The sequence below is a fragment of the Gadus morhua genome, chromosome 9 (genome assembly GCF_902167405.1).
Source record: "Gadus morhua chromosome 9, gadMor3.0, whole genome shotgun sequence".
Classification (NCBI taxonomy): domain Eukaryota; kingdom Metazoa; phylum Chordata; class Actinopteri; order Gadiformes; family Gadidae; genus Gadus; species Gadus morhua.
In genome coordinates, this window is record NC_044056.1 from 12090598 (window position 1) to 12110082 (window position 19485).

The 19485-nt window shown below is 47.4% G+C and overlaps 2 protein-coding genes across 2 annotated transcripts in view; both read left to right on the forward strand.

Annotated features, from left to right (window-relative positions):
- slc13a1 (solute carrier family 13 member 1) overlaps positions 1 to 696 on the forward strand; it is a 9980-nt gene extending 9284 nt beyond the window's left edge. The window contains exon 15 of the mRNA XM_030367009.1: positions 1 to 696. This exon is cut by the window's left edge and continues 325 nt beyond it. The gene's annotated coding sequence lies outside the window, so the exon portion shown is untranslated.
- A 787-nt stretch (positions 697 to 1483) lies between these two features.
- The window catches only part of cadps2 (Ca++-dependent secretion activator 2), a 56664-nt gene continuing 38662 nt past the window's right edge, over positions 1484 to 19485 (forward strand). The window contains 9 exon segments of the mRNA XM_030366659.1: positions 1484 to 2197; positions 6579 to 6692; positions 9439 to 9768; positions 10403 to 10483; positions 10877 to 11110; positions 11526 to 11647; positions 16083 to 16194; positions 16921 to 17060; positions 19108 to 19174. Coding sequence (XP_030222519.1) covers positions 1871 to 2197; positions 6579 to 6692; positions 9439 to 9768; positions 10403 to 10483; positions 10877 to 11110; positions 11526 to 11647; positions 16083 to 16194; positions 16921 to 17060; positions 19108 to 19174 — 1527 coding nt within the window. The 5' untranslated portion in view covers positions 1484 to 1870.

A 19485-nucleotide genomic window follows, 5' to 3' on the forward strand; every position in this document is an offset into this window, starting at 1 on the left:
GACATTGACATTGACTGCTGAACTGCTCCCTGAGTTGACTCATTCTGGACTTTCTGAAACCAAGCAGATAGTTTGTTTACTGTGTAAAAGCCAGAGTAATGTGTTCGATGTCGATTTTCGATTTTCGATTTTTTTTATCGATTTTTCTATACGCTTGTTGCCATTTATCTTGAAAAATAAATGTCAAATTCTGTTTGTTAATCTTACTCAGAACTTTCTCCTCAGTAGTTAAAGTCCAGACATACGGTGAAGCAATATTACTCAACGTGTTTTGTCATGCTATCGCGATAAACTTCAGTGACGGGACAATCCAGAACGCGATCTAAATGAGAGTGGGATGTGATTGTGCTATCCTGACGGCAGGGGGAGCTGTTTCCACTAGTTCCACCGTAACCTCCCGAGTGAATTGGTTCTGTTCTCATCCCAACGGCTCGTGTAATGGGAACCTGGTTTACTCCCAGGTTTGAACGGGATTAGCCGTCACTAGCGGCTCCAAAACCTGTCCTCCCTGTGACTTGTTGATTTCGCCTGGTGGGTGAGTCCACCAGTATGATAGCTTTAGGCCGACTGGGAAGGCCCTTTAAAGCATTATTCACCACACACACAAACCAGGGTTCGAATCTCACTGGGGCAGTTCGGGAATATTAATAAAGAAATGACATATCTGTGACTAAATAATAAATCAATATCACTGTAGACATATTGAACATAATGATTCATATTCTTCCATTTTATTCCCCGCCCTAGACTCAAGAATGGGGATAGGGTGTTTTGCGTGTCCGCCCCCACTCTGTGGAATCATCTCCCCCCCAGATCCACTGTGCCCCTTCCGTAGAGACTTTCAAAAAGTACACGAAAGCAAACCTTTTCTCTGGGCCTATATGGCTCCTACCTCACGACCCCACCAAGCGCCTTGCGCATTTGCACTCTCACTCACTCGCCTACACACAGACCCTCAGCTCCCACTCTTGTGAAGCGACCTTGAGTATCCTGAAAGGCGCTATATAAAATCAATTCATTAAATTATAATTATTATTAATAACAAAAAGTAAAAGTTAATATTAAAATATGAATAATAATAACAAATAAATATCACTAAATAATACTTTAATAAATATCACTGTAGCCACTATAAATGATTAATAGTACCAAAGATAATATCAATAATAATAATTATAATGATAAAAACGTGGCATATATTTTAAATATATATATATTGTCTCTCTCTCTCTCTCTCTCTCTCTCTCTCTCTCTCTCTCTCTCTCTCTCTCTCTCTCTCTCTCTCTCTCTCTCTCTCCCTCTCTCCCTCATTAAAATCAACAAGTATATGAGAACTAAGAACAACAATAACAACTAATGAAAAACATTTAATTTTATTTGCATCACATTTGCGGCTCACCAAAATAAACCTTAAAGTCTGCGTCTCTCTCAGGGCACCGCCCCCTTTCGCCTCCCTTTCCGGTACAGGTGGCTCACCTGTCCCGGAGCCCCGAGCGTGCACTCAGGAAACCACCGCCCAGCGCGCGCTCGCGACACCATTCCGATACACTCCGGTGGGTCACGCGACGCACACACACTCGAACACACGCTCATACACACACACTCGCGCTCACGCACACACACGCAAACACACACACACACACACACACACACACACACACACACACACACACACACACACACACACACACACACACACACACACACACACACACACACACACACACACACACACACACACACACACACGTAAAGGCTCCGCCGCGTCGTCACCGTTCCGCTCGAGGACCCCGCGAGACGCGGCCACCACGTCGCTTCATTTCCCCGCGCAGCGGCTCGGAGTTTAAGCTGCGCTCGCGAGTCTCGAGTCATGTTGGACCCGTCCTCGAGCGAGGACACGGGAGGGGAGTCGGACCGCGAAGTTGTGGAGTACCCACCGAAGACCTCCTCCACGACCTCCTCATCCTCGTCCACCTCCACCTCCGCCGCTCCTCCACCACCTGCTGCTCTGCCCGGGCGGCGCGACGAGGAGAAGAAGGAGAAGGAGAGGCGCGCGCTGGAGGAGGAGGAGGAGAAGAGGAGGGAGCAGGAGGAGGAGAGGAGGACTCGGCTCCAGATCTACGTTTTCGTCCTCCGCTGCATCGCCTACCCGTTCAACGCCAAGCAGCCGACAGACATGACCCGCCGGCAGCAGAAGGTAGGAGACTCCCCCTGATCCCTTCACGGGACCCTTGCCCGGGACCCTCACGCCCTCACCCGGGAGCCTCCTCCTCTCACCCGGGCCCCTGACCCTCACCCGGGACTCTCACCCGTACCCGGACCCTCACCCTGACCCTCAGCCAGACCTTTACCGCCTCACCCCTGCACCCTGACCCTAACCCTCATCCTGACCCTCACCCCTCACCCTGACCCTCTTCCCCTCACCCTCCCACTCACCCGGACCCGACTCGGTTCATCTTTAGTCTGCTGTGTCCTGCAGTATCTAAATAGAATATTATTAATATAGTTCATACTGCATCTTATTTATTTACATATCTAATTTATTCATATATTAAACAGATACTCTTTCTATCTTATTTATTAATATATTTACAAATGTACATACTCTACTTTATATATTATTTATTTCTATATTATACATATGATTCTATATACATACTCTGTACCTCATATATGTTATTTATTGATACATTATTAACATGTATAATTCTTTCACTTCTGGTTGTTAGACTGCATCCTGTTGTAACAGTTCAACAATAACGTTAAGAAAGCAAGAAGAGATAAAATCCAAGTACCTGCTTGGTGTGTGTGCGTGCGCGCATGTGTGTGTGTGTGTGTGTGTGTGTGTGTGTGTGTGTGTGTGTGTGTGTGTGTGTGTGTGTGTGTGTGTGTGTGTGTGTGTGTGTGTGTGAGGAAACCAGCTCTGCCACATCGAGAGCAACCCGGCTTGTTTACATAGCTGAACGCAGCCGAGCCTACGTCAGTCTTCTAGAACTGGCTATAATCTAGCTCTGGCTCTACTTGTAGGCCTGGTTATAATCTAGCTCTGGCTCTTGCTCTACTCGTAGGCCTGGTTATAATCTAGCTCTGGCTTTACTCGTAGGCCGGGTTATAATCTAGCTCTGGCTCTTGCTCTACTCGTAGGCCTGGTTATAATCTAGCTCTGGCTCTACTCGTAGGCCGGGTTATAATCTAGCTCTGGCTCTTGCTCTACTCGTAGGCCTGGTTATAATCTAGCTCTGGCTCTACTCGTAGGCCTGGTTATAATCTAGCTCTGGCTCTTGCTTTACTCGTAGGCCTGGTTATAATCTAGCTCTACTCGTAGGCCGGGTTATAATCTAACTCGGTCTCTTGCTCTACTCGTAGGCCTGGGTATAATCTAGCTCTGGCTCTGCTTGTAGGCCTGGTTATCTAGCTCTGTGTCTACTTGTAGGCCTGGTTATAATCTAGTTCTGGCTCTGCTCGTAGGCCTTGTTTGTCTCGTAGGATGACTGTTGGCTCGAAGGAATTCTTCTGGTGTGCATAAGAATTCTAAACATACAGCTGTCTTCCAGGCTAAACCAACATGACACACACACACACACACACACACACACACACACACACACACACACACACACACACACACACACACACACACACACACACACACACACACACACACACACACACTGTCGATAGATAGTACGGTTATGTAGGGTGATGGTCATGTAAACAGGTTGTTCAGACAAGTTTTGATCTGTTATCACCTATTTCAGCCTAGTATTGATCTGTTATCACCTAGTTCATTCTAAAGTGGATCTGTTATCACCTAGTTCAGTCTAAAGTGGATCTGTTATCACCTTGTTCAGTCTATTGTTGATCAGTTATCACCTAGTTCAGTATAGATTCAAATTGCTATCACATAGTTCAGTCTTGTGTTGATCTGTTATCACCTAGTTCAGTCCAGTGTTGATCTGTTATCAACTAGTGTTGATCGCTTATCACCTAGTTAAGTCTAGTGTTGATCTGTTATCACCTAGTTCAGCCTACTGTTGAGTTGTTACCACCCAGTTCAGTCTAGAGCTTTTCTGTTATCAACTAGTTCAGCCAAATCTTGATCGCTTATCACCTAGTTCTGTCTAGTGTTGATCTGTTATCACCTAGTTCAGTCTAGTGTTGATCTGTTATGAACTAGTTCAGCCAAGTGTTGATCGCTTATCACCTAGTTCAGTCTAGTGTTGATCAGTTATCACCTAGTTCAGTCTAGATTCAATCTGTTAACACCTAGTTCAGTCTAATGTGGATTTTTTATTACCTAGTTCTGCCTAGAGTTGAGCGCTTATCATCTAGTTCAGTCTAGTGTTGTTCTTTTATCAACTAGTTAAGTCTAGTGTTGATCTGTTATCACCTAGTTCATTCTAGTGTAGCCTAGAGTTGATCTGTTATCACCTAGTCAGGCCTAGTGTGGATTTGTTATCACCTAGTTCAGTCTGGAGTTGATCTGGTCAGAGAACAGACCAGCTCAGAGTTCAGTTTAGCTGCTGCCAGTTCCCAGTTTCAGCTGACTGACAGCTGGGCAGGGGGTCTGATGAATTAAACACAGCTTTCTAACAGAGATGAGCATTCTCTTCGATGAACCGCTCTGTTCCTCCCTCTGAAGGATGAGGAAGAGGAGGAGGGCAGACTATTGTGGCCTGATGATTAATATATAATAATTAAGTATTGAATTATCAGCGTGGAGTACACCATGAAGAGCCTGTGGGGTTAAAGATTCATTCCTTACTTCCATTACGGTGTCAAAAATGCACGTCTAATGCAGGAAATAATCCACCTCTATTTAGAAGATATAATATATAGATATAATGTTTATACAACACACTACGTGCTATACGTGTTTATTCCAAAGCCTTTGTCCGTTGCATTCAAAAGGCTTGACTTTCTTACAGAAATCAATTATCCTTTCAGTGACTGTGTGTGTGTGTGTGTGTGTGTGTGTGTGTGTGTGTGTGTGTGTGTGTGTGTGTGTGTGTGTGTGTGTGTGTGTGTGTGTGTGTGTGTGGGTAATTTCTACCTCTGTTGTGGTGAAATATTAACTTTTAATTGCGTTAGAGAGACTCTGTGACCACTGAAGTGTTCATTGTGTTTCCTGCTCTCACTTCGCTGTCCAGCAGAAAGGCGGAGTTCATGATATAACTGAAACTGATGTTGAACTTGAAGTATGTCCATTTTAAATCTAGCTAAAATATATGACAATGCATCATTTTATATAATGGTCAATAGTATCATATAATATAATATAGAATGTATCATTTTATCGTTTTTAGTCCATTCATTTTATTATTTACTAGTATCATTACATATCTTTTTACAGTATTTTCTATTTTAGAGAGTGGGACAGAAACAATGTCCTTCGAGGATTAATAAAACGATTATTTGTTGTGAAACTAAAGTATTGGGTAAAACAGTAAGATATTCAATAAAGCTAATTAATCCCAGCTTTATTGACCTCCCAGTGTTGGACATTGTGTTGTGCACTGCAAACAAAATGTAACAGAGCAAATTATGCAGGTCCGTCTGCGTTATTAATGTTCTCAATAATTACATCCATACACCGATGCTGAATTCGTGATCATGTTCAACACCCAGCGCTGTGATTCTGAATAACTTTAAATGTGTCAAACAGCAGATGTGCACATAGCATCACCGAGCTGAGCATGATAGAACCAGGAGATGGTGGAATCTATTAAATGATGTATCATTATCTATAAGTAATAATGATATATCATTCTATATTAATTAAACAATATGTCAGATCTATCTGTTGGGATGATTCTGGTTTCCCAGCTTGAGTTGGATTCAGGAAATGAAGGCACTCTCTATCCGAACTGTGTTGTTAATCCTCTGGGGTCAGGGGTCAACCCAGGCTGCTCGCTGGCTGCTAGGTGAACTAAGCTTAGCCCATTCGCTCCCGCAAAGACAAACGCAGGAAGCACCTGGAAAAACAAATGGGTCCTGTGTGACTCGGTCTCTGTGTATGTGACTCTGTATGTCTGTGTGTGTGTGTGTGTGTGTGTGTGTGTGTGTGTGCTCTGTCTGTGTATGTGTGCATCCTCTGTCTGTGTGTGTGACTCTGCCTCTGTGTGTGTGACTCTGTCTCTGTGTGTGTGTGTGTGTGTGTGTGTGTGTGTGTGTGTGTGTGTGTGTGTGTGTGTGTGTGTGTGTGTGTGTGTGTGTGTGTGTGTGTGTGCTCTGTCTGTGTATGTGTGTGTGTGTGTGTGTGTGTGTGTGTGTGTGTGTGTGTGTGTGTGTGTGTGTGTGTGTGTGTGTGTGTGTGTGTCTGTTCCTGTGTTTCTGTGTGTGCGCTGTGTCTCAGGAATGTACTGAGCAGCAGGACTTTACTAGACGAAGAGGAGGAGGTCAAGACAATGATGAGGAGGAGAAGGAGGAGAAGAAAGGGATTAAGGGGAGGAGGAGAATGGACATGGAGGAGGATGAGAGTGACTGGAGGAATTTAGAGTGACTGGATGAAGGGTGAATGCTGAGAGTGTACATAACCTCACCTAACGTAATGTGATATAACGTGCTGCATCTCCCAGATGAACAAGCAGCAGCTCCAGACGGTGCGCGAGGCCTTCAGCTCCTTCCTCAGCGGAGACACGCAGATCCTCGCCGACGAGGCATTCTGCAACGCTGTGCGCAGCTACTACGAGGTGAGCCCTCTCTCTCTCTCTCTCTCTCTCTCTCGCTCTCTCGCTCTCTTTCTCTCATTCATATATGTATTAGGATGTTGGGGGACGTCAGGCACCTCTGACCTTTGAGCTTTCTTCATCAGTAGAAAGATCTGCTCTGGTGAAATAAGGCTCACATATTCACACAGCTTCCTGGGACTCCGTTGTGGCAGGAAGTCCAGGTTGCTGTGGTAACGCAGAATGAATCAGGAAGTGCTGTCTAATTAACAAACAGATTCATCCCAACATGAGGTGGTTGCCACAGATTGGCTTTACTACACAACTGTGTGTGTATATGTGTGTGTGTGGGATGGACCTTCATCCCCCCCTTGGCTGGGCGTCACCTGTCGCTGCTGACGACGGGTTGCCTAGCAACACATGCAGCTTGTTATCATTTCCGTGGCGATAATTTCACCAGTGGCTCAAGGAGCAACGAAGATGATGAAGACTCCTCTTACTCAACCGCTCACAAGAAGCACTCTGGATGGTTAGTGTTGAGAATCTTAACACAAACCACCAACAGGGGTGATGAGTCTGAGGCACTACTCACCCCAACACTACTCACCCCCACACTACCCACCCCAGGACAACTAAACCCAACACTACTCACTCCCCAACATTTCTTACCCAAACACTACTCAGCCCCCAACATTACTAACCCCAACACTACTCACTCCCCAACATTACTAACCCCAACACTATTCACCCGTACACTACTCACCACAACACTACTAACCCCAACACTACTCACCCCAACACTACTCACTCCCCAACACCACTAACCCCAACACTAATCACCCGTACACTACTCACCCGTACACTACTCACCCCAACACTACTAACCCCAACACTACTCACCCGTACACTACTCACCCCAACACTACTCACCCCAAAACTACTAACCCGTACACCACTAACCCCAACACTACTCTCCCCAATACTACTAACCCCTAGACTACTAATCCCAACACTACTCACCCCAGCACTACTAACCCAAATACTACTCACCCCAGCACTACTAACCCCCACACTGCTAACCCCAACATTACTCACCCCAGCACTACTAACCTCCAGACTACTAACCCCAACAATACTCACCCCAGCACTACTCACCCCAGCACTACTTACCCCAGCACTACTAACCCCCACACTACTAACCCCAACACTACTCACCCCAGCACTAGTCATCACCCACTAAGCTGCTCTTCTCATCAGTGTTTCTCTGCAGACGGTTTGTGAAACTCATTATTTCTTGTTTTGAAGTCTGTGGGTCTTTATCTCCACAGGCTAACTGATTAGCCAACCCCCTCTGAGACTGTTAGCTCTGAGGCTCTTAGCTCTGGTGCCATAAGCTCTGATGCAGTTAGCCGTAATGTTGTTAGCTGTGATGCTGTAAGCTCTGATGCTGTTAGCTCTAAAGCTCTAGGTGTGTTGATGGCTAGGTGTGTTGATGGCTAGGTGTCAGCGCTAGGTGTGGTGGTGGCTAGGTGTGTTGATGGCTAGGTGTGGTGATGGCTAGGTGTGTTGATGGCTAGGTGTCAGCGCTAGGTGTGGTGATGGCTAGGTGTGGTGGTGGCTCGGTGTGTTGATGGCTAGGTGTCAGCGCTAGGTGTGGTGATGGCTAGGTGTGGTGGTGGCTAGGTGTGGTGGTGGCTAGGTGTGGAGATGGCTAGGTGTGGTGGTGGCTAGGTGTGGTGGTGGCTAGGTGTGGAGATGGCTAGGTGTGTTGATGGCTAGGTGTGTGGATGGCTAGGTGTGGTGATGGCTAGGTGTGGTGATGGCTAGGTGTGATGGCTCTATCTGGGTGGGGAGGTGGGCTCCCTGAATAATAGAGGAGGAGGTTAAACTGCGTTAAGGCCAGCAGCAGGGTGCCCCCCCGCCCCACGCTGGGGCCTCGTTAGGCATAAAGGACACACCCCCTGCTGGCGGAGCTCGGCTCGTTAGGCGATGATCCACTCAAGGGTGGGAGATGGAGCCGGCTGCGGGGGCTAAAGCCTCTCCCCGGGAAGGTATCTGGGTCTGCCACACACTCCAGTTGATAAATATAATATATATCTTAAGAGATGAGACATACAGAGGCTGCGGATCAGCTCTGATCTCTCTGGTGCTCCACGGTGTTTCCATAACGATACTGAGCGTAGAAATAGCCGAGATGAACATCAGAATCATCCTGGGTCAACATCAATGTGGACTTACAACATTCAATAACGTTATGAACTCAAAACAAGAGTTCAAAATTATCTTGTGTGTGTGTGTGTGTGTGTGTGTGTGTGTGTGTGTGTGTGTGTGTGTGTGTGTGTGTGTGTGTGTGTGTGTGTGTGTGTGTGTGTGTGTGTGTGTGTGTGTGTGTGTGTGTCGGGGTGAGAGCTCTTGCACCCCTAGTATTCCAGTATTCAGGTTCATCCCTGTGGTGAAGATGAAGTCTTTTTGTTACCTCTTGTTCATAGCTTGATTTCTGGTAGGTCTGCCTGCGGAGGTGGCACAGGAGAAACCACAGAACTCTTTAGCCTTTGGAGACTGGACGTATTTATTTTAATAACTGTCATCTCAAAGAGAGAGGTCTTCAAAGTCTTGATTAAAGCCCTGGACTTCCTGTCCAGGGCTTCCCGAAGAGCGAGCGTGTCTGTAACCCTACTTCCTTCTGTACCTCTACTTCCTGTCCAGGGCTTCCTGAAGAGCGAGCGCGTCTGTAACCCTACTTCCTTCTGTACCTCTACTTCCTGTCCAGGGCTTCCTGAAGAGCGAGCGCGTGTCCCGCATGGTGCAGAGTGGCGGCTGCTCGGCTGCCGACTTCCGGGACGTCTTCAAGAAGAACATCGAGCGCCGCGTCCGCAGCCTGCCGGAGATCGACGGGCTGAGCAAGGAGACGGTGCTCAGCTCCTGGATGGCCAAGTACGACACCGTCGCCCGTGGCGATGAGGACCCCCGCCGGCCGCCGGCCCGCCACCACAGCGCCGTGTCGGAGCTAATCCTCAGCAAGGAGCAGCTCTACCAGATGTTCCAGAGTGTCCTGGGGGTCAGCAAGCAGCAACACCAGCTGCTCTACAACGCCTGCCAGGTAGGGGACCTACAGGATAGAATACACATACTGCATATAGATACTGTATGCATGTACCGTGTGTCCTACCTATATCATTCTTGTTCTTTTTTGATACTAATGATCGGCAAATCTGTCCCACTGTTCCCTACATGATGTCTTCATGACTCCTAGAAGAATCCATTTGAGTCTCTTCTGTTTTCATTTCTGCCTCAGTGGCAGGACTGTAATTTAGTCCTCTCCTCTCCTCCTCTTCCCTGTCTCTCTGATCATCTGACTCGTTGTCATGTTTATAAGCGGATGTCTCTCTCTCTCTCTTATTGTCTCTCTCTCATTGTCTCTCTCTCATTGTCTCTCTTTATGTCTCTCTCTCTCTCTCTCTCTCTCTCTCTCTCTCTCTCTCTCTCTCTCTCTCTCTCTCTCTCTCTCTCTCTCTCTCTCTCTCTCTCTCTCTCTCTCTCTCTCTCTCTCTCTCTCTCTCTCTCTCTCTCTCTCTCTCTCTCTCCATTCAATTCAAAAGAGCTTTATTGGCGAGGTGGAATGTGGAAAGTCTTTCCCTGTCTCGGTTCCCAAGGATGACTTTTGTGTCATTGGTGCTGTGGTAGCAGAAAGCTAAGGTAGCAAAAGGCTCACTTCCTGTTGTGATTCCTCCCAGCTGGATAACGTGGACGAGCAGGCCGCTCAGATCCGCAGAGAGCTGGACGGACGGCTGCAGATGGCGGAGAAGCTGGCTCGGGTAACCTGTAATCTAGTGACTACTGACTACTGACTTCTAACTACTGACTACTGAATACTGAATACTAACTAGTACTAGAACTACTGACTACTAACTTGGACTACTGACTAGAACTAGGGCTACTCACATTAAAACTACAATATGAATCTACAACCATAGCGACGTGCATCAACCAAACACCCAACTACAAACACCAGCATCTCTGACCTCTAGGAACTCTGTGACCTATGAACTCTGTCCTGTGACCTATGAAATCAGTCCTGTGCCTCTGTCCTGTGGGATCTTTGTCCTGTGGGACCTCTGTCCTGTGACCTGTGTGACCTCTGTCCTGTGTGACCTGTGACCTCTGTCCTGTGTGACCTCTGACCTGTGACCCCTGACCTGTGGCGGTAGGAGCGGCGGATCCCGCGGCTGGTGCTGGGGGCCACTGAGCTGCAGTACGTGGAGGAGCTGCGGGGGGCCGCCAACCTGCTGATGTCCAACCTGGAGAGCCTCCCGGTCTCCAAGGGGGGGCCCGACCTCAAGACCAAGCTCAAGCGCTCGGCCATCAATGCCTCCTTCCTGGACCTCGGAGAGGAGGCGGGGGCGCTGTCCAAGTCCGAAGTGGTCCTGTCCTTCACACTGGAGGTGTGTGTGTGTGTGTGTGTGTGTGTGTGTGTGTGTGTGTGTGTGTGTGTGTGTGTGTGTGTGTGTGTGTGTGTGTGCGCGCGTGTGCATGTGCGTGTGTGAGCAACAGCAGTGTTGGATTGCGGTGGAGGTTCACAGTGTGTTGTGATGGAGGTGGTGGAGGTTCACAGTGTGTTGTATTGAAGGTGGTGGGGGTTCACAGTGTGTTGTGGCGGAGCTGATGGAGGTTCAGACAGTGTGTTATCTCCTGAGGTGGTGGATGTTCACAATGTGTTGTGATGGAGGTGGTGGAGGTTCACAGTGTGTTGTGATGGAGGTGGTGGAGGTTCAAAGTGTGTTGTGATGGAGTAGGGGGAGGTTCACAGTGTGTTGTGGTGGAGGTGATGGTGGTTCAGACATTGTGTTGTCTCCCCAGGTGATGGTGGTGGAGGTCCAGGGCTTGCGGTCTCTGGCTCCTAACCGTATCGTCTACTGCACCATGGAGGTGGAGGGCGGAGAGAAGCTCCAGACCGACCAGGCTGAGGCGTCCAGGCCGCAGTAAGTCTCCTCCACCAGGTCTCCTCCACCAGGTCTCCTCCACCAGGTCTCCTCCACCAGGTCTCCTCCACCAGGTCTCCTCCATCAGGTCTCCTCCACTAGGTCTCCTCCACCAGGTCTCCTCCACCAGGTCTCCTCCACCAGGTCTCCTCCACCAGGTCTCCTCCATCAGGTCTCCTCCACTAGGTCTTGCCCAGTAAACTCCAGACTTTACACTAGGGGCTCGGTAAACTCCAGACTATACGTTAGTTGCCCAGTAAACTCCAGACTTTACGCCAGGGGCCCGGTAAACTCCAGACTTTACGCCAGGGGCCCGGTAAACTCCAGACTTTACGCCAGGGGCCTAGTGCGTTTCACAGTGCATGTGTGTCAGGAGTCGGACTACCGGTCAACTCCACAATAAGTCTCCTCCCTTCACACTCACATCTCCAGCATCGTATATTTATATCATTATTAAATAGGGGTGTGACGAGATCTCGTGCCACGAGATCTCGCGAGATTAACCTCGACGATATTACCTGTCGCGTTAAAAATCTCTCTCCCGAGATTTGTGATTTATCCAAACTTCTATTTGTCGCCTGTGGAAGCAGTAATGCGCCTTTGCTACATCTAGCCTGCCCGAACCTATAGAAGGAGAAGGAAAAGAAGAAAAGGAGAAGGAGGGGAAGCAGGGGAAGCATCGAAAGCAGCCATAAGCTGTGTTCGAAATCGTTCCCTATCACGGATATAGTGTACTATATAGGGTGCTCGCCATTTTGTAGTGGTGTTCGAATTCTCAGTGGTTAATTTCATGCATTATATAATGCACTTAAAATACCCCAAATTTGAGTGTACATACGATGTACCCTTCATGTTACTCCCGTATACCACAATGCAATGCGGTCGTGTTTTTCCGGAGGAGAAGAAGAGGCTGAATAACTGCGAAAACGAATACATTTAATAAAAGTACATTTTGGGTACTTTGATTTGGTTTTGCACATAATATTGTTTGCACTTGAAAAAAAGAGAATTATTTAATTTAATTTATTTTACTTTGACTTTTATAAATTTTAGTTTTAGTTTCAATTTCATGCATTTAAAGAGTTATAATAAAACATTTCAAAATGCATGCGCGACTTGATTAAATAAAAGTCTGTTGGTCCAGTCATATATTTTGTCATTGTAGTTTTCTTAAAATCTCGTCGCGTCTCGTTCTTGAGTGTATCGTCACACCCCTATTATTAAATGATTAAAGCGTTGCGCTAAGCAGAATTAGTGAATAGAATGAAGTGAGGTTATTCATGACTATTTCCATGGAAACAAATCAAACGCCTCACTCATCAGCTGCTCAGGTCTCTAGAGGAATCACACCTTGAGACACACACACACACACACACACACACACACACACACACACACACACACACACACACACACACACACACACACACACACACACACACACACAGATGAATAAACACACGCACTCCACACAACATACACACACAGGTATATAATGTGTGTGTGTGTGTTGGGCTGATTGGACTATAAATAAATGGCTCTCGCTGAAATGACCTGGTTGCCCTGGAAACAGAAAAGGTAGGTTTGTCCCCCTGCCTGGAGGGAGAGAAGGGACATCTGACCCGACTCTGACCCCACCCTGACCCCACCGTGACCCCACTGTGTGTAGTATAGTTTTGTGCTTTAATAATAAAGGTTACAAGTTGTATGTAGCAGAAGTGCGTTGTAGAGGTGTGTGTTGAGAGGTGTGTGTTGTGCGGGAGTATTTAGTAGAGTTGTGTAGCGACGGGCATGTGTTTAGTAGATTTGTGTGTTCTGCGGGTGTGTGTAGTAGAGTTGTGTAGTGATGGGATGTTTGTAGTGACGGGGTGTGTGTTGTGCGGGTGTGTGTAGTAGAGTTGTGTAGCGATGGGGTGTGTGTTGTAGGTGTGTGGAGCAGAGGAGTGTAGTGATGGGGTGTGTGTTGTAGGTGTGTGGACTCGTGGAGCAGAGGAGTGTAGTGATGGGGTGTGTTGTGCAGGTGTTTGTAGTAGGGGTGTGTTGTGACGGGGTTGGGTGTAGTAGAGTTGTATGTTACAAGAGTGTGTGCAGTAGAGTTGTGTAGTGACGGGGTGTCTGTTGTGCGGGAGTGTGTAGTAGAGTTGTGTAGTGACGGGTTTGTGTTGCAGGTGTATGTAGTAGAGGTATGTGTGTAGTGACGAGGTATGTGTAGTGGAGGTGTGTGCAGAGGTGTGTGTTGTAGAGGTGTGTGTGTGTGTGTCGTGACGGGGTGTGTGGTGCAGGTGTGTAGTAGAGTTGTGTAGTGACGGGACGTGAATGAATGAATGAATTATGTTTTTTATTTCCGTGTCATGCCACACAAGTGGCCAATCCCACATAGGATTACAGGACACCGATATAACTACACAAAGCGTGTAGTACATACACAATCAAGTTACACTATACAATACATTTCATCCACACACTAAACATTAAGAGACATATTCCTCTTAGCCCACGCCTTTTTCAATAAAGTCAGCAATCAAAAAAGTTATATATTGGAACAGCCAAGCTAACATATCTGCATCACACATATAATTTACTATATGCGTGAACGATAACTTTCTTGAATAAACGTGTTCGCAAATCCTGATAAAACGGACAATACCAAATAAAATGAATTTCATTTTAAATTTCATCGAGCTCACAAAAATGACGCAGCCTTTTCTCCTCACTGGCGCCCACCGACAGGCCGGATTCAATGAGTAGAGGGAAAATTCATGACCTAATTTGAGCACATAGGGACCTCTTTCTCTTAGACAAGTTATACAAAATATAGTTTTCTGTACCAAAAACATGTTTAATTTGACAAAATGTACGCATCTTATGGCAGACACCTCACTTCAGAGAACCAGGTCTCTCTCTTTTTGAAGGATATCAGTTCTTTACCTATTTTAAGATCCTTTTCAACTTTGTCCGTAAACACATCCCCACAACCCAGTCGCACATATAAATCATACACCTCACTGGCCCATCCTCCAATTTTATGCATGTCACATTCCAACACCTTTTTGGCCACTCTGTTGTCATCCATTCCTCAACAGCCTGTTCCACAACCTCATAATACACACACTCCAGAACTCCCTACAGGGGTCCCACCCCACGTCTCCGGTTGGAGCTGGTATTGGTGCGAATTTATGAACACCCATAAAATATCGGATGGCCCTGTTTTGGATTTTTTCATTCACTGGATAGTTTTTCTAACCCCAGCCCCCCGCCACATAGTCCAACACAGGACACACACAAGCCTGGAAAAGTTTGGTGCATGTAGAAAAACCAATATCCTCCAGCATCTTAGTTTTGCCTTTAATTCCACCAAGAGCTCTGCTGGCTGACCCAGAGAGAACTGTATTACCCTTTGTGAAATGCATGTGTTCATCCAGGTAAAATCCTAGGTATTTATAACATTTTGTATAGTTCAGCCTTTCTTCCGAAATGAAATTGAAATGTACTAGTAGCTGAACGAGGATTTCTAAAATGCATTATTTCTGTTTTCTTTTCATTGATGGTCATTCTCCAATTACTGCATCAAGCTTCTGCACATGAGAGCATTCTTTGCAGATCTTCTTCTGAGTCAGCCATCAAAATAATATCATCTGCATATAAAAGTACACAAATGTTTTCCCCTCCAAACTGTACCCCACATCCTAATGATTTATCTGTACTGGCTAGATCATTTATATAAACAGCGAAGAGAGTAGGCGATAAAGCATCTCCCTGCTTGACATCAGAGGAGTTGAAAAACAGTTTGTAAGAAATTCATTCACCCTCACTGTTACGTATTTTCAGCACATAAGCTGCCCCCACATAGCCACTAGGAGGCATGATCGAACACACAAGCTGCATTACCCCCACACAGACACAAGGGAGCAGGATCAAACATACAAGCTGTAATATCTACCCCAGCCACAGAAGGCAGCATTTTTAAGACAGACGCGGAAGCCGCAGCTAAGACGTCACATAGGCCACGCCCACGTCACAAAGGCCACGCCTACTTGGTCCAATTGCAGCGCCCGGAGCCAGAGGAGGCCAGAGGATCATAGGAGCCCCGCAGAGAGCCTCGGGCCTAAGCCCGGGGCTCAAAGTAGCTCTCGGTAATTCTCTCTACAAGTGTTAGATGCAATTCCCTCCCTTTTGCTTCATAGTTACATTACCGAAATAGTTTAACAAATAAAGTGAGTTAAAAGCGACCCATTTCAAACTACTTTCAACAAGAGCACAGCATCACACATGACTCAGGTGCACTATGAAGGGAACAGATTGCATGATAAATCTGTGAGCAGGTGCGTGTAGTAGAGTTGTGTAGTAACAAGGTGTGTGTTGCAGGTGTGTGTAGTAGAGTTGTGTTGTGTGGGTGTGTGTAGTAGAGTTGTGTAGTGACGGGTGTGTGTTGCAGGTGGGGCACCCAGGGAGACTTCTCCAGCACCCAGCCGCTGCCCTGCGTGAAGGTGAAGCTGTTCACCGAGAGCACCGGGGTGCTGGCGCTGGAGGACAAGGAGCTGGGCCGGGTGAGAGCTCGCCCTTCACCCTGTCACAACACCCTCACCCTGTCACTACACCCCTCATCCCCTCACTATACCCCTCACCCCCTCACTACACCCTCACCCTGTCACTATACCCCTCACCCCCTCACTACACCCTCACCCTGTCACTACACCCTCACCCTGTCACTACACCCCTCATCCCCTCACTATACCCCTCAGCCCCTCACTACACCCTCACCACCTCACTCCACCCCTCACACCCTCACTACACCCTCACCCCCTCAATACACCATCACCCCCTCATACACCCCTCACACCCCTAGCCATGCCTGGTTACACTGCACACACTGTATGTATCGATCCTTGAGTGTAAAGTATTGTAATGACTCTCAGTGTAATGTAGCAGTAATGACTCTCAGCGTAAAGTATTGTAATGACTCAGTGTAAAGTAGCAGTAATGACTCTCAGCGTAAAGTATTGTAATGACTCAGTGTAAAGTAGCGGTAATGACTCTCAGCGTAAAGTAGCAGTAATGACTCTCAGCGTAAAGTAGCGGTAATGACTCAGTGTAAAGTAGCGGTAATGACTCTCAGCGTAAAGTAGCGGCAATGACTCTCAGTGTAAAGTAGCGGTAATGACTCTCAGTGTAAAGTAGCGGTAATGACTCTCAGTGTAAAGTAGCGGTAATGACTCTCAGCGTAAAGTATTGTAATGACCCCAGTGTAAAGTAGCGGTAATGTTTCCAATCAGGTGGTCCTGAACCCGACCCCCAACGGACCCAAGCAGCCAGAGCTCCACCGCATGACGGTCTCCAAGAACAGTGCGGACTCGGACCTGAGGATCAAGCTGGCCGTCCGCATGGACAAACCGCCCAACATGAAGCATTGTGGGTAAGGGAGTCAACACTACCACCGCGGATCCAATATTTTCGACAAACTCCTAAACCCCTACTTGCTCCTTAATGACCTGTCTCTCTACTGTCTAACCCCTACCTGCTCCTTAATAACCTGTCTCTTGACTATCTATACCCTACCTGCTCCTTAATGATCTGTCTCTGTGCTGTCTAACCCCGTTGGCCAGAGGTCTTTGTAATTATTAATCTGATCTTCTGTAGCCCCACTCTGATATGGGGTCACCGGGGGGTCACATGACTTCCATAATATATCCACTTCACGACTCCATGGCAACACAAAAAAGAGAAGAAATTGTCATATGTTATGTAAGAAACCATGAAGAAGACAGAGGACCAATGCTCAATGTCATGAGGGAGGCCGTCCCCTAGTAGTGGTGTGGAGGCATAACAGTCAAACACACCCAGTAAAGGCTGTCCTCTAGCAGTAGAGGGAGGCATTACAACCAATCACACCCAGTAAAGGCCGTCCTCTAGTGGTAGAGGGAGGCATTACAACCAAACACACCCAGTAAAGGCAGTCCTCTAGTGGTAGAGGGAGGCATTACAACCAATCACACCCAGTAAAGGCCGTCCTCTAGTGGTAGAGGGAGGCATTACAACCAAACACACCCAGTAAAGGCAGTCCTCTAGTGGTAGAGGGAGGCATTACAACCAATCACACCCAGTAAAGGCCGTCCTCTAGTGGTAGAGGGAGGCATTACAACCAAACACACCCAGTAAAGTCCCCCTAGTGAGGGAGTTGAGACATTACATCAAACACCCAGTGAGGCAGCACTCACTTCAGAGCTGGGGGTTCTGTTATGGGCAAGATCTCAATGAACAAATGTTGTCCTGTTGGAGATCCGAGAGTCTTAGAACCAAACTTAGAACCACAATTAGAACAACACATAGAACCACACTTAGAACAACGCTTAGAACAACACTTAGAACCCTGTGTGTGTGTGTGTGTGTGTGTGTGTGTGTGTGTGTGTGTGTGTGTGTGTGTGTGTGTGTGTGTGTGTGTGTGTGTGTGTGTGTGTGTGTGTGTGGCTCTGCATGAGGTCCTACATTGTGGGAGAGGAGGAGGTGAAGAGGAGGGAGGAGGAGCAGAGTGAGGAGGAGGAGGAGGAAGGAGGAGGAGAGAGAGGAGGTCACAGCTGGTGCTTGTAACATTTGGAGCGTCTCCTTGTTGGGTCACTTTTTAATGATGCTGCTCTAATTGGTAGAGAGACAACACACACACACACACACACACACACACACACACACACACACACACACACACACACACACACACACACACACACACACACACACACACACACACACACACACACACACACCCTGTGTGTTTAGTCCCTCTAATTTTAAAGTGGCTCTCCAGCCAGTTATTGCATCTCAGTTGACCCCCCCCCCCCCACACACACACACACACACACACACACACACACACACACACACACACACACACACACACACACACACACACACACACACACACACACACACACACACACACACACACACACACACACACAGTGCCAACGGATGCTCGCTCGCTTTTAGTATCTGCAAAGAGAGAGAGAGAGAGAGGGAGGGGGGGGAGGAGGGAGAGAGAGGGAGGGAGAGAGAGAGAGGGAGGGAGGGAGACAGGGAGAGAGAGAGAGAGAGAGGGAGGGAGACAGGGAGAGAGAGGGAGAGGGAGGGAGACAGGGAGAGAGAGGGAGAGGGAGGGAGACAGGGAGAGACAGACGGGTAGAGAGAGATTGGTGTAATATATATTTGTGCAGACTCTAAGTTATGATATGAACGTGTTCTGGTCTTTACTTTAGCGATCACCCGTAATAGTCTATCAGGCTGTAGTGGTGTCCTGTGTCCACCTGGGGGCGCTGTTGGCCTGTGTTTGACTCCCGCTCTGTTTCCCTCTTTCTCGGTGAGGATCTGTGGCTGCGTCTTAATGACTCACTGCTAAATTAAAGTGTTGTTTTTATCACTTGCAGACGGAACGAGAGATATATTTAAATGCTTTCTCTGTTCTTTGACAGCTATCTGCACGCTCTGGGTCAGCGTGTGTGGAAACGCTGGAAGAGAAGATATTTTGTTCTTGTTCAGGTAAACAGAAGACCAACATCCACCGGTCCACCTTTTTAAATGTGTAGGACACTAAAAACATTTAGTGGCACTCCCAACGGCTCATGTGTCACCTGGTTCACGCTGTCACATCGTCATGATCGCTTATACTACTCATACTATTCACCATACTTTATTGACCCCAATGGCGATGGTTTGGGTCACAGTTACTTTGCTATAGATAAAGCAAAATAATAAGGCAAATTCAGCCCTGACCGCTAGCCCTGACCACTAGCCCTAACCGCTAGCCCTAACGACTAACCCTGACAGCTAGCCCTAACCACTAGCCCTGA